The sequence below is a fragment of the Prenolepis imparis genome, unplaced genomic scaffold, assembly GCF_030444845.1.
Source record: "Prenolepis imparis isolate NDT839.2.m4 unplaced genomic scaffold, iyPreImpa1.0 SCAF_2, whole genome shotgun sequence".
In the NCBI taxonomy this organism is placed as follows: domain Eukaryota; kingdom Metazoa; phylum Arthropoda; class Insecta; order Hymenoptera; family Formicidae; genus Prenolepis; species Prenolepis imparis.
Genome location: NW_028141160.1, coordinates 17595292 through 17610740, shown reverse-complemented (window position 1 = coordinate 17610740; position 15449 = coordinate 17595292). Strand labels below are relative to the sequence as shown.

General features: G+C 31.6%; 2 protein-coding genes across 36 annotated transcripts in view; both read right to left on the bottom strand.

Moving 5' to 3' along the window:
• Positions 1-15449, bottom strand: part of LOC145949131 (longitudinals lacking protein, isoforms A/B/D/L-like) — a 236757-nt gene that overhangs the window by 163564 nt on the left and 57744 nt on the right. The window contains exons 7-8 of one of the 35 annotated variants that reach the window (XM_083058912.1): positions 13319-13492; positions 11991-12286 (exon numbers count right to left, since the gene is read on the bottom strand). The exons of 32 other annotated variants lie outside the window; for them this stretch is intronic. In XM_083058912.1, the coding sequence (XP_082915038.1) occupies positions 12006-12286; positions 13319-13492 (455 nt within the window). In that variant the 3' untranslated portion in view covers positions 11991-12005. Of the gene's footprint in view, positions 1-825; positions 1116-4114; positions 4602-11990; positions 12287-13318; positions 13493-15449 lie in introns of those variants that run through there. 2 more of the 35 variants (XM_083058943.1, XM_083058939.1) reach the window with 2 other exon arrangements.
• Positions 1905-3598, bottom strand: LOC145949145 (longitudinals lacking protein, isoforms A/B/D/L-like). The gene is made up of 3 exons (XM_083058979.1): positions 3466-3598; positions 2499-2619; positions 1905-2197 (listed from the first exon to the last, which is right to left on the bottom strand). The coding sequence occupies exons 2-3, from the start codon at positions 2606-2608 to the stop codon at positions 1990-1992; spliced, it is 318 nt and encodes a 105-aa protein (XP_082915105.1). The 5' UTR covers positions 2609-2619; positions 3466-3598; the 3' UTR covers positions 1905-1989.

Below are 15449 nucleotides of genomic sequence, written 5' to 3'. Positions count from 1 at the left end.
TTAAGTACGTTCTCAGGTAAGGCATGTCGTCGATATAATTCCATCCTATCGCAGATGAAAAAAATACACCTCGAATGTCGTGTGACTATTCAATATAATTTCTTTCTATAAATCTCGCCACCGTTTAAAAGATCGGCGACCGTGTCAATTAAAGTTCGACATCTCTGGAAAAAAAAGTTTGTCGTCTTCACTAATAAAATTCACTTTGTGCTTTCAAAACGTGGTTTGAACTTGAACAAAGTATCTCATGCGCAACTCGAAGCACACAAAAGAAAATCAAGTATATTAACTGTATAAGTACCGCATTAAATAAATTTATGTACAGAGTATAATGTTCAGTCACATACATATACAACGTTTTGCAAAATTAGCTGAACAAAGGAACAAGAAGCTACACAATTCGAGATGATGAAGAAGAAAGAATCTAGAAATCAATTTCTTCAAATATCTCTGTCTCAACATTCAGAGAATACAAGCGTTTTCTTCGACGCAATATTCAAATCGTCTTGAATAAAAATAATTATATAATATACACATCACATGTATATATTATATATATATATATATATATATATAATATAATTATTACATAATATATATAATAATACATACATATGTATAAAATATTCAACGATTGCACAAAACACAGGTACAAAAGGAGCGGCATTCCGTCAGGAACGCACGCAACTGCAGGAACAAAAATCTAGAGAAGAAGAAAGGATATTCTTTGCTAGTCTCTCTCGGGGAGGAAAACGCAGGGCGACGGATCACAGGCAGTTAAAACAACGCTCGCGTGGAAGTTTTCGTTTGCGCGCGCCGTAGTCGGCCGCGCGACTTGTCCTAGAAGAGCGTGTTGCAGATGACCGGCTTCGACGGGTGCTTGTGCCTAATGTGATCCTGTACATTGAACTTCTTCTTGCTAAGCTTGCCGCAGTACGGGCACTCGAAGCGCGGCGGTTTGCCGCAGTCGTACTTAAAGTGAGCCGTCACGGCGCTCTTCGTGGTGTAGCTCTTACGGCAGCGCGGACACGGGAAGCGGGTCCTCGTTTTCCTAGAGCTCCTGCCACCCGGATAGGTCCCGTCGGGCCATGGCAGCGGTAACATTTGCAGAAAAGCTGAAAAAAACACGGAAATGCGCGGTTAGCTCGCTCGGACTTGGTCCCTTCGCGAGGGATAAATCACGGGATAAGCGACTCGCGATTTCTCTCTCTCCCTCTCTCTCTCTCTCTCTCTCTCTTTTTCTCAAGCACTTTGAAGCAACAACACGCAACGCATTCGTACGAGAAAACTATTTTCTAAAGTTTCGAGAATTTGGAAAATTCAAATAAAATTGAAAAATATTTTGTTTGTACCAATGTGTATTTGAAGAGCTGATTCAACTCGATACGACAAACCATTATGTGAATAGGCTCGTGTCAGTAAAAAAAGGATATTACGAAGGATAATAATCTGAGAGATTATCTGATTTTCATTCTCACGTGCGTGAGTAAAGGAAGTGGCTAGCTTTGTTTAGTAAGGAATGAACAAATAAAGCAGTTAGAGGCATCTTTAAGCTGTGCACGAATAGATTTGCGCGATAATTGATCAATCGACATATCGAACAATAAGATGAAGAATCAGATGGAACGCTCTGCAAGAATGGAGTGTTAGCTTAACACTGCTTCAAAACTCACGATACAAAGTGCGATCTTTCTGCAAGTTACTGTCCAATTGATCTAAAAATATCCTACTCTGTAAAAAAAAAACAATGCATGTTATTAACAAAATAATTTGTAGTCTTCGAAATAAAATTAAAAGTAGAAAAGTATAGATATTTTAATCAAAGGAGATTGGGAATTAATTACATTCGATAAGTTTTATTTAAGTCTTTTTATTCAAAATAAACACAGATGTAAATCTTTCGATTCAAAGTCATTCGTTTTTTATTTCTTCTTTAATTTAAAGCGTCATGAGAGAGAGATATAATGCGAAGAAGCATTATATTACGATTTATTCTTGCTCGTAATGGAGTCTAACAATTTCAAGCTTCGATCCGGGATGTTTAACGCGTATGTGCTTATAAACGTTGTTGGATTGCTTGCTCTTCATGCCGCAATAAGGACACTGAAATCTCGGCGGACTACCGCATTCGAACCTATAATGGCGCAACATATGATGCACGTGACGATAGCTCCTCTGGCACTTCGGGCAAGCGTATCTAACAGAAAATTTATTATCCCATTTAATTCTAATGTTCACTATTAAGGAGAATATATTCACATTAGAAAACAAGTTTATTAACAATTCGTAATATATTATAATTAATTCTATTATTATTAAATGTCCGTAAAACATAAAATTATATAATGTAAAAGGAGAAAAAATTTAATTCTAATTGTAACTGAGATTTAGTAACAAGTTTTATAATATGTAAATTGTTTTGAGAGTCAATGATCGATAATATTGTGGAGAATAAATAAGTATATAAATAAATCAGTAAGTGAGTTTTTTCAACTCACCTTGTATTGCTATTATCTGAATTTCTCGATGAGTATTTCTGTCGTCGTCTGGAATTTAATGACGGCTGTCCCTGAGCTTGATGAAGAGATGCATGAGAAGTCGATGACATAAACCTCGAATCTGAAAGCAGAAGCGGAAAATCACGGTGAAAAGACAGCGCTCGTACGACGAAATATACCAGGATAGATCGAAAGGGAACAAACAAAGGTCACGAAACACAAAAAGCTCAAGGGATGCATCGATTTCGACAGCTCGGCTTTATTAATCGATTGCGAACGATGTGTCGCTCGTATATCTGTCGAGCATTTGTTACGAAAGCGAACGCATATCTTGCAGATAGATTAGTACAATTAAAATCGGTACCAAAAGTAAGTTTCGGTTGAAGAAAGAAATCAAGGGGCTATCTTACAATTAGTTCGTTATACTCCTTATGCACAATCAAAGTTGGATCTTCATTTATACATGTTTTATATTTTCCCACAGAGGAATCACTTTTTTAGGTGCAGAGTGAATCTTTTTAAAAATAATTTTATAATTTGTTTCTCTCACCCAAAGAAAGGCACAAAATCCCCAAAGACAGATTAGATTTCGTGACATCAAATCTGTCCAATGAAAAATGTCCAACGTTATGCATTTTTAGAAGAGTGCAAATCAGAACATGCACTTATTGAGTATGAATAGATTCGTTGCAGCATTGATCGCGCTAAATTCTGCAATTTTTATACCATGTATCGTCGCACTTCTTATATCGTCAAATACAATAAGAACATATACCATAATCGTTCTTAGCCATATACGTATTTCATACGACGATACAAATTTGTTTGAATTATATTTATTGCAGAAAAAGAGACGACATATCAATAATAAATAAATAAAATACATATCGATAATAAAATACAAACTAAACAACAAAATAAAGAACTAAATAAATTCGATATTCGATATTTATATGTTTCTAATCACCTCACACTTCTCTCTTCGTTGTATAAATTGTTTCGTTACAAACATGTCGATATAGCAAATCATCAGCAATTTTGCTGATGAATTTACGGATAATTTCGAGATGCGATTGGTATCAATTCGTTCCGGTTTGTCGGCTATTTATTAGACGATCGTCTCTTTCGCCTGTAACGCCTTACGTTCGTGACGACGTCGATCAGAAAAATGCGCATTCCATGATGTAACTGTCTGATGTGCTTATATACGTTTGACACCTCTTTCGAGTGCATCTCGCAGTAAGGACACTTGAATCTAGGTCGCTTGCCGCAATCGTGGTGCACGTGTTTGTTAAAATTCCACTTTGTGGTAAAACTGCTCGGACACTTCGGACAGTAAAACGCCTTGGATCTCGTGCGACGTGACAGATGGTCGACTGGAACAAAAATTCAAGATTGGATACAAACGCGTAACATATATTGGACGTCGAGTGGTGCATGCAATAACGAGAACAATGAAAATTGATTTATCTATAATATATTCGGAAGAGACTGTAGAGAATCTTATGAGCGGAAAACTATCGAAAATGTAGCGCAACAAGTCTGAAACAGAGGAAAGATTAAAAACCATTTGGACAAGAGAACGAGGGCAACAAAGAAAAGCAATGATCGACGAGTGATAGAAAAAAAATCACTTTAATATCCTTTCCGTCGTATAACAGATGTAGTACAAGAACAATCTTCAACATCCAGTGTTGTCAATAATGATCGAGGAAATTGCGCTAGATGTGAAGCTCCTATAACGATGAAAAAAAAAAACTTCACGACAGATTATTCCGGGGACCGTGCGAATTCTGGATCGGAGATCTCTCGAAATCTACAGTTATATCGCGTCAGGATGCTTGGGGATGCAGTTACTCATATTCAACATGTCGATGGCGAAGACGTCGTGATTCTCGTGTAAGCGCTTGACGTGCTTATAAGTGTCCCAGGAATACCGCGACATGTACGTGCAGTAAGGACACTTGTAACGCGGCTCCTTTCCGTTGCAGGCGCTCGTCACGTGCCGCTTCAAGTGGGCCTTCTTAAAGTAACTGTTGGGACAGTTCAAGCACTGGTACGGCCTTTCGTTCCAGGGACAATAGGAATACCACTCTTGATATTCTGAAACATAACCGGCAGCACCATGCCATGATTCGTCAATGTAAAAACGCAAATTGCGAAAAAAAAACTATCTTCCATGCGAAGAAATTCTTTTCTTCTCTTACGGAAAATATGATATTTCTTATAGATAAACGTAGGGAGAACACTTATTTATATATAGAATATAAACTCGCAAATATGCCATACAGAGGAATAAAAGAACAAATTGCCACAAGAATGATTTTCTATTCGATATTCTTTATCATGCATCATATTTAATATAGAAATTAGATTTTGCAAATTTAGTAAAATAATATAATAATCAAGTAAAAATAAATATAAATAATATTTAATATTAAATATACAAATCTTATATAGTACGCATAATTATTATTTAACAATACTGACAATGATAAAATTTATCGCTACTATTTAATTAATTATTTTGCGTAGTCCTTTTGTTTACAATTTGTACAACAGGAAACATGTTAAAAAAATAACACACATACATATAAACATATAAAATTATCGCATTGCATGAAAATACACATAATTAAGTATAAATTGCGTGCTTAAAGTTTTAACTCATATAAAATGATAATCTATATGTCATTTAATAATTAACTTTTTCGGTACAAAAAGCGCATTTACATATGGTTTTATCCAATATATGTACGAACCAAAAAATATTTATGTATACCATATACAAAAATTTACTATAAATTTCCACTTGTTCCACATCAACTTGTTAATTAACAATTTATGATCTGTTTCTAACACATCGGTATTTAATATAATTGTAACAATGTAAACCATCATAATTTATATTGCTTCGGCCATAAAAGGTACACTGTAGATTCATCGTATTAACTCGATTATCTCGCATTCTTACACTATCGAATCGCCAAAAATCAATAAAATATTAAAGCGTTAATTGCTGTAAATAATTCTAAAGTAACACAACAGGACGACGTAGATTTGTACATGTTTTTAATATAGAAAGACGTATAGTGAAAAAAACAAAATTTATTTTTCGCCAATAAAGCCAATACGATACGGATGAGTTCTTAGCCAATATCCAAGGGCTAAGGCTCGATTGCACCAACATTATTTTAGCTTTAAGTGAGACTTAAATATATATCTATCTTTATCTTCCTTTCTAAATAAATAAAGACAAACATATATTTAAGTCTCGCTTAAAACCAAAATGACGTTGGTGCAATCGGGCCTAAGACTTTTAAATTCATGTGTTTCTTCTTCACGTGACAGTAAACGCCCATTTCTTTTTACTACGAAACTGACAATATGGGCACTGAAAATATGGCTCCTGCCCTTCAAATGCTTCGTCAAGCTTGGTTTTTGAGTGAAAGCGCTAAGACAGTTTGCACACTGAAATTTCTTGTTCTGGATGAAGAACAGATGCATAAGATTGCATTTTATTAGCGAATCGAGATTTAGAAGAAGAAAAGATACGGAATGATCAACGTCGACGTTTGGAATGAACTACACGTTTAGCTGGAATCTTCTTCGGGAATAATCAATTTTAGTTTAAAACAATCAGCCATAAACAAGTTATCGCATAAATCATTAGCTTGCTTTCGCTTTAAAGCAAACATATATATATAAAAATTAAATAGAGAATTAAAAAACAGAAAAACTATTTTAATTAAAAGTCTTTAAATACAATTATCGAATTATGATATCAAATATCTTTTAATATTTTTAACACTTATGGAAGCGTTAAAGAAGCGTTCGATAGAAGTCCTCAACAATGTCCATAAATTTATTGATGTTTAATAATGTTTATAAATTTAATAATGTTTATAAATTTCCTATATACTTGTACTGAATTATCACATTTAATTACTTTATCAATATTTATAAAATAATTTATAATGGTTTATATATATAATTTTATCAAATTCTTTTTAAGTAACAAAATAAAATTTTTATTATTGTTCTAATTATTGTTTCAATACATAAACTATTAATTTCAAAACAATTTAAATTATTTGGTTTAATCGCATAAATGCAAACTTACTTTCTCCTATAAATAATAAAAGTTAAATAAAATTAAAGTGAAATTAATGTGAAAGTATGTAAACTTCGAAAACAAGACAGATAAATTCATCTCTCGTTTTGTGCGTGTCTCAATGTTCGTTATTATTAATATCCGTCCAGCTGACTTAATTATTTCCTGAGACTTAGAAAAAAATGTGATGCGATGCATAATTAGTATGTCGTAAATTTATGGTAATATTGAAAACTTTATTTATCAGTTACGTACACACGTTCCATATTTTGCATACATCTACGTTAGTCTACTATTTTGTCTTTATTAAAAATCGTGATTTTGAAAGGGATTCATTGGAGAGCTTCTGACTGTTGAAAGATGTCGATAACATAAACAGCGTAATTTTTATGCTTGGCCCGAATGTGCTTCAGTACATCAGTCTTGACCTTGCACACGTAATAACAGTAGGGACACTTGAACCTGGGCAGCTGACCGCATTGATAGCGCAGATGTCTCGTCAGGTTTTGCTTCCACGTAAAGACACTCTGACAATTTTGATTCGGACACGGAAAATGAAACTGTTCTGGCTTGCACCTCGGTCTATTAGTCTCAGGATGTCTCGTCCAGCACGCGGATTTTTCGTTATCTGAAAAAGTAACGACTCGTTTGCAATTAAAACTCCAATAATACTCGTCGATGTGTGCGAAAAAACAGAGTACATATCGCTCCTTAAATGAGAGAAACATTGTCGTCAAAATTGCGAACGTAGAATTCATAAATCATTAAATAGGCAAGTTTCTGTATTTCGTGACAAACGAAAGCAAAACGCGCAATTATGTTCGTCAATTATGAATATTAATAATTATCTGAGAAAAGAATAAATTATTGTCGATTGGGGGCCACACACATCTACAACAAAGTGAAAGCGTAGTCAATCAAGTAAATAACTTGTTCTTGATTATAGAAAACAGGATGGAATACAAAAACGTAGAAATTAATAACTTCAGCGAATATCAACATATTATTAATTTTTATTTCTGTTTTTAAAATTAGAGACCTAATTCTAATTTAATTGATAAATTAAATACAGTAGTTAATTAATTCTTCAATATAATTTAAAGACCATCTATTACATATAAACATCTAGAAAAAATCAAATTTCTTCAAATTTCTTTTTTCCCTTTTAAACTGAAGACAATTTTAAATTTGTAGATATAAAAAAACTAATATATTAATGGATAAAAATTAAAATAAGACGGTTATTAAATAATAATTAATAATAACATCTTAAATCAATTATAACATCATATACATTTCTTTTTATTTATTATTAACTTTATTTTAGAAAATAAAGTGACTTTGCGGTATTTTGATCGTTATAGAATTTTAATCGCGATACGACCAGCGTAAGAAAAGCTACGATTAACTTTGTTGCTCATCCATCTCCATGCAGAGCGTGGAGCAAGTATTTTCGAAGATATCCACGACCATAAACTGTGAAGTCCTTGTACATTCTGATAATGTGTTTTTTCGCATTAGCTTTGGCTTTGCAGCAATACTCGCAATAAAGATACTTAAAACGCGGCATAACGCCGCACTCATATCTAATTGTAAGATGCGTCAGATTTCTCTTCCAGTTGAAACCAAATTGCCACTAAAGAAAGAGGATGGAATATAAGACTTAATGGCTTTATCATGAAGAAATATTAATTTGTATTTCTTTTATTAAAAGTAGAAATTAAATGATTCCAATTCAATCAATAAATTAAATACATTAAATAATTTATTTGTAAATACAATTTAGATGTTTTATTACATATAAATATTTTTTCTAATTTTAATTTAAAATTTTCTAATTTTTTTTTTATTTTAAACCAGAGGAAATTTTAAATTTGCATAGATATAAAAAATTTAATGTATAAACGATTAATAGATAATTAATAATATTTTTAAAATCATAATAATATAACATCGCATAAATATTTATTATTAGTTATAAACTCTAGTGAAAAAAAGCCGCGTTCGACTTATCTTGATTATTGCAGAATTTTAATCGCGATGCAACTTTAGCATCAAATTATAATTCATTTTTCCATAATTTTTTGTTCATTCATTTCCATGCCGCGCATTTAGCAAGAATTCTTTAAGAGGTCCACGATGTGTATCGATAAATTCTTGTGCATCCTCCTGATGTGTAGTTTCACATTGCCTTTGACTTTGCAGCAATAATCACAATAGGGACACTTGAAGCGCGGCATAACACCACACTCGTATTTAAGATGGTTCGTCAGATTACGCTTCCAGACGTAAACGCGGCCGCAATTGTAATTCGGACAAATAAATCTCCTCTTCTTGACATCGAGAAACAATCTGTTGGCTGTAAAAGACCTGTTAACGCCTGGAAGCAGAAAAACAAACAGGGGATGCCTAGTCATTTCTAGCACAAAGTCTTGGGTCCCGTATAGGTCAACATGTAGAAGAAACCCGACCTTCGTACCCAATTATTTTCCAAAAATGAAGTACATATAAACTAAGATCGCTGAAAATATAAAGACATGGCAATGTAAAAGTAAAATATCCGACATCTAAGTCGATACATGACAATCGTTGATAAAATTCTGCACGTCGTAAATATTTTTAGATCTAAAATACAATACTAATTGTAAGACATATATTAATAATTAAACATTAAAAAATCACATTTCGTTAAATCTCAAGAAAGTCACCTTGCATAACTCAAATGAACACCGTAACATATATTTACCTTACGACAACATTAATCTGACAAGAGAATAAATTATTACCCACTTAATGTATAAACGATTAATAAATAATTAATAATATTTTTAAAATCATAATAATATAACATCGCATAAAGATTTATTATTAGTTATGAACTCTAGTGAAAAAAAGCCGCGTTCGACTTATCTTGATTATTGCAGAATTTTAATCGCGATGCAACTTTAGCATCAAATTATAATTCATTTTTTATTCGTTTATTTCCATGTCGTGCATATAGCAAGCATTCTTAAAGATGTCCACGACGCTAAGTTCTTGTGCTTCCTGATGATGTGTTTGCTCACATCGGTTTTAACTTTGCAGCAATATTCACAATAAGGACACTTGAAGCGCGGCATAACACCATACTCGTATTTAAGATGTCTCGTCAGACTACGCTTATAGTTAGAATGCGCGGTCGCAATTGTGATTCGGGCAAAAAAAATCTGACCTCATCGTCTTTGGAAAACAATCTGTTGAAAGCTTTAGAAGACCTGGTTACGCCTGGCAGCAGAAAAACAAACTGGAAATGCTCAGTTAGTTCTAACACAAAAAGTCTTAGGTCTCGTACAGATTAACATGTAGAAGAAACGCGACCTTCGTCCCGAGAATTATTTTCCAAAAATGAAGTGCGCATAAACTAAGAATGCTGAAAACATAAAGACATGATAATGTAAAAGTAAAATATCCAACATCTAAGTCATCACACTCGATACATGACAATCGTTGATAGAATTCTGCACGTCGTAAATATTTTTAGATCTAAAATACAATACTAAAACATTAATGATTAAACATTAGAAAATCATATTTTATTAAATCTCAAGAAAGTAATCTTGCATAACTCAAATGAACTTCGTAACATATATTTATCTTGTGACAACATTTATCTGACAAAAGTATAAATTATTACTTGTTAAATACTACAAGTATATCTATAAAAGCAGTACATTGAAAAGATAACTTTATTGTTTGTCAAAAATATTGGAATACAAGAATCAATGGCTTTATCAAGAAGAAATGCTATTTTTTATTTCTTTTATTAAAACTAGGAATTAAATAATTCAAATTCAATCAATAAATTAAATATATTAAATAATTTATTTGTAAATACAATTTAGATATTCTATTACATATAAATATTTTTTATAATTTTTTAAAAAATTAAAATTTTCTAATTTTTTTTTTTTTTTAAACCAGAGGAAATTTTAAATTTGCATAAATATAAGAAACTTAATGTAAACAATTATAAGAAGTAATTAATATAATATTTTAAAAATCAATAATATAACATCGCATAAATATTTATTACTAGTTATCAATTCTGTTGAAAAAAAAACCGCGTTTGACTTGTCTTGATTATTGTAGAATTTTAATCTCTATGCAACATCAGCATCGAATCATAATTACTTTTCTTCATCATTTTTTGTTCGTTCACTTCTATGCCGTGCAGTTAGCAAAAATTCTTTAAAATATCCACAACGTTTATCGCTAAATTCTTGTGCTTCCTAATGATATGTGCTTTTGCATGTTCTTTGCGTTTGCAGTAATATTCACAATAGGGACACTTGAAGCGCGGCATAATACCACACTCGAATCTAAGATGCCTCGTCAGATTATGGTTCCGGTTGAAAACGCGGCAGCAATTGTGATTCGGGCAAGGAAAAAATCTGACCTCATCGTCTTTGGACGACGATCTGTTGAAGGCTTTAGAAGACCTGGTAACGCCTGGAAGCAGAAAAACAAACAGGAGAGATGCTCAGTTAGTTCTAACACAAAAAGTCTTAGATCTCGTACAGATTAACATGTAGAAGAAACGCGACCTTCGTCCCGAAAATTATTTTCCAAAAATGAAGTGCGCATAAACTAAGAATGCTGAAAACATAAAGACATGATAATGTAAAAGTGAAACATCCGACATCTGTAGTCATCACACTCGATACAGGACAAGCGTTGATGAAATTCTGCATGTCGTAAATATTTTTAGATCCAAAATGTAATACTAAGACATTAATAATTAAACATTAGAAAATCACATTTCGTTAAATCTCAAGAAAGTCATCTTGCATAACTCAAATGAACATCGTAACATATATTTACCTTGCGACAACATTTATCTGACAAAAGAATAAATTATTATCCACTTGTTAATTACTACAATTACATATATAATATAAAAACAATACATTAAAAAGATAACTTTATTGTTTACCGCTAAAAAAAAAGAATGGAATACAAGAATTAATGGCTTTATCAAGAAGAAATATTATTTTGTATTTCTCTTATTAAAATTAGAAATTAAATAATTCCAATTCAATCAATAAATTAAATACATTAGGTAATATTTTTTGTAAATACAATTCAGACATTCTATTACATATAAATATATTTTTTATAAATTTAATTTTACAAAAAAAATTAAAATTCTCCAATTTTTTTTGTTTTAAACCAGAGGAAACTTTAAATTTGCATAAATATAAGAAATTTAATATAAAGGATTAATAAATAATTAATAATAATATTTTAAAAATCAATACTTGTCTTGATTATTGTAGAATTGCGGTGCAACATTAGCATCAAATTATAATACATTTTTTCATCATTTTTTATTCGTTCACTTCCATGCCGTGCATTTAACAAGAATTCTTGAAGATGTCCACAACGTAAACCGTCAAGTTCTTGTGCTTCCTGGTAATGTGTTTGTTCACATCAGTTTTGACTTTGCAGCAATATTCACAATAGGGACACTTGAAGCGCGGCATAACACCACACTCGTATTTAAGATGCCTTGTTAGGTTTCCCTTCCAGTTAAAGGACCTGATGCAATTGAAATTGGGACAAACGTAGGATCCGCCAAACCGCCTTCTGATTTTTGTATTCATGTCCTTGTTACATGGTCTTGTCGCGATGAAGTCTGAAAAGAATAAGGACGTTGTTGTGAGCGGAATGGTCTGCGATTTATTTGACAAATCGTACATCATAAAAACAGTAAGGTCAAAGAATTAGTTGTGATCTCTCTAACGGTTGTTGCATTACACTATAAAGAGATATATATCTAAAAAAAAAAGCATATATTTAATCCGAAACATCAAGTAATCACGTTTTATTTGCATTCTTACATCTTGAATTTTTATATATATATATATATATATATATATATATATATATATATAAGAAATTAGTCGCATAAACTTAACGTAGAAACTCCTAAAAGAAAATACAATTTTATCATAAATCGTCAAAATAAATTCAATCGAAAAAAATCCTTAAAAGTAAATAATTACATTACACAGAAAAATTTAATTGTTAAGAATGTATGAGTCGACTAACAAGAAATTTGTCTTTTATTTCTTTCCTTCAAAAGATTTATCTTTTGTTCCCTAAAAAGATTGGTCCTTTATTTTTGAAAAATGCACTTTTTAATAATTTTTAGAAGTACGCTTCTTCCCTTTATTTTTTTAGAATTTTGTAATTAATAACTTTTACTTATTTACTCACTCACTCACTCACTCTCTTCATCTTTCTCTCTTTCTTAGGAAAATATTAATTTGAGATTTTATTCTTTTTCATCACATACTGTGCTTTGTTTTCACTAACTTTTGAAATTTATAGAGCAACAAAATAAAAAAAAAAAAGAAAGAAAATTCGCAATTTATATTTAGTAAATAATTAACTGCTATAAAAATGAATTTTTTCTTTAACGCAACCATAACTTAAAATTCGAAAAAAGACGACATAGTTTCATTGTTTTCCTAACACAGTAATAATTAAACGTGGTATATAAAATAATTGTATCGAAAAGTTTCGAGAATCTGAAGCGCATTTCAATAATCGCGGCGTGCATGGAAAGTGAATCGGAATCATTCAGAATTGGTCGTCAGCACGTAGATGCTGCAATCTTTGTGCACTCTTTTGATGTGTCTACTGATATTAGCCTTCCACTTGCCACGGTAATTACAATGGGGACATTTGAAGCGCGGCTCCTTGCCGCACTCGTTACGCAGATGCCTCTTCAGGGTACATTTCCATACAAAGATGCTGGGACATTTGGGGCACTGGTATTTCTTGTAATCGGCACGATTCTTCCATACCTTTCTGTAGAAACTCGCGGAATAGACATCTGCGAACATAGAGCGATTCCGATCGGTTATTAGACATGTCAAAGTAATCGCGTGCATCGACTTGAATATTGACTCTCATACAATTGTCCGAACATAATAATAAGGAAATAATTAAGTTCAGAGTGTATCATAAATCTGACGAACAGTGCATATACAAATAAGCTATTTAGGGACTCGATATATGTATAAAAACAATGATAATAAAAATGGTTTATTTTTTAAATGCTTGTGTGTAATAATATGAATAATGGTGAAATATGACTTTAAAAAATGTAATGTAATCATTGCGTAATGTAGCGTAAAAAAAAATTATGAACTATTAGTATATCAAAGAAAATTATAAATTATTATTAGCATATATTAGATGTATGTTTTAATTAATATATTTATTTCGCATAATCTGTATAGCATTTGACACAATGTACAAAATTATTATTATTGACGCAAGTAATTTTTCGTACAATCTTTTCTACAAAAGCATTATTGATCATATCAACAATATAATATCTATTATTATTATATACGTGTTCCTTGTTTTAGCTAATACTGAAAAAATCGTTCAGAGTTTCTTGATGCAATGCTTGATTACATCGACGATCAGCATCTCACTCTTCTTACAATTGGCACGGATATGTTTGAAAATGTCACTGTGCAATGTTAAAACTTACACCTCTGTACGTCTTTGTCAATTTTCTCCTATATACAATAATAAAATAATGTCATATTTAAAAAAACCAATTTTTCATTCTATACTTTATTAATGATAATTATATAATAATGGAATAATAAAAAATGCGCAAAATTAAAAATTAATAACACATTCTCTAATTTTCGCTCTTAATAGAAACCTATTCGCGCGTATAACGTCATTGTACACTATACAAATCTGTAAAGAAATTAAGCGTAAAGTATTTTGCAGTCTTCTTCAATCTTTGCAGAAATGTGTTAATCTATATTAATAGGGTATAAAAAAACTCCCCGTATAAATATCAATCGCGATTTATGAACGCAACGTCTGAAAATATCGAGCGCGTAGACTCTTGTCATAATTGCGCACGTATCTGTAGACATTGCTACGCAAATTACAATTACATTGGAAATACGCACTTAAATCGCGCACTTTATCGGCAGACATATGATAAATGCCTACTAACGCTGTTCTTTCTCTTGAATGTGCGATTGCATACGGGACACGGATACATCCTCTTAGAAGGCAAGGATTGCAATTCACCTGAAAAAGGCGCTAGCAAAGAGCGCGCTATCAGTAATGCACAAAAATTTCTTTTTGATATTTGTTTTCTACTCAATCTTCTTGTCGTATGTCTTGATCATGAATGAGAAAAAGAAGAAATGAATAATATCTGCAAAGAATAGTAATTAGCAAAAAAAAAATTATTTGCCCACTTGAACCGCATCTTTTATCGGTATTCGTGGTGTATATGTTTGCTTAGATTATAGCTGTGGGAAAAGAAATTGATATCGTAATTATTAGGACTTCCGCTCGAGAAATTGCTCTTGTAAAATTCGTACTAATTAACGTCTGAAAAAAAAAAATTCAACGATTCATGAACATCTTGATTTTATAAAACTTGTGTGATATAATATGTAGTTGTTAATTGATATATTCAGCACCTATGAAAAATGAAAAGCTTCTTTTATAAATTCATTTTCTGATTGTTTTTAGATTGTTAATTCTGTTAGATTTGTTAAAATAGAAATATGTAACGTATATGTTTTTTTTAATATTCAAAATAAAATCTAATATCTTCTAATAAATTATGAAAAGAAAAGTAAGAGCCAATTAAAATCAGAAAAGAACGAATTTAAATTGAAATTGTACCATAAAAAATGATACTAATAAAAAATCCACCGTGTTAAAGAATATTAAATGCAAAAATATTACATACATAGTAAAAATATAAAGAGGAATATGCGATGCGGTATGATAAAGCAGGA

Coding starts and splice junctions, on each gene's coding strand:
- LOC145949145 (XM_083058979.1), bottom strand. CDS start 2,608: ATGTCATCGACTTCTCATGCATCTCTTCATCAAGCTCAGGGACAGCCG. Junction 2,198..2,498: donor TCAGATAATAGCAATACAAG/GTGAGTTGAAAA, acceptor ATTTTCTGTTAG/ATACGCTTGCCCGAAGTGCC.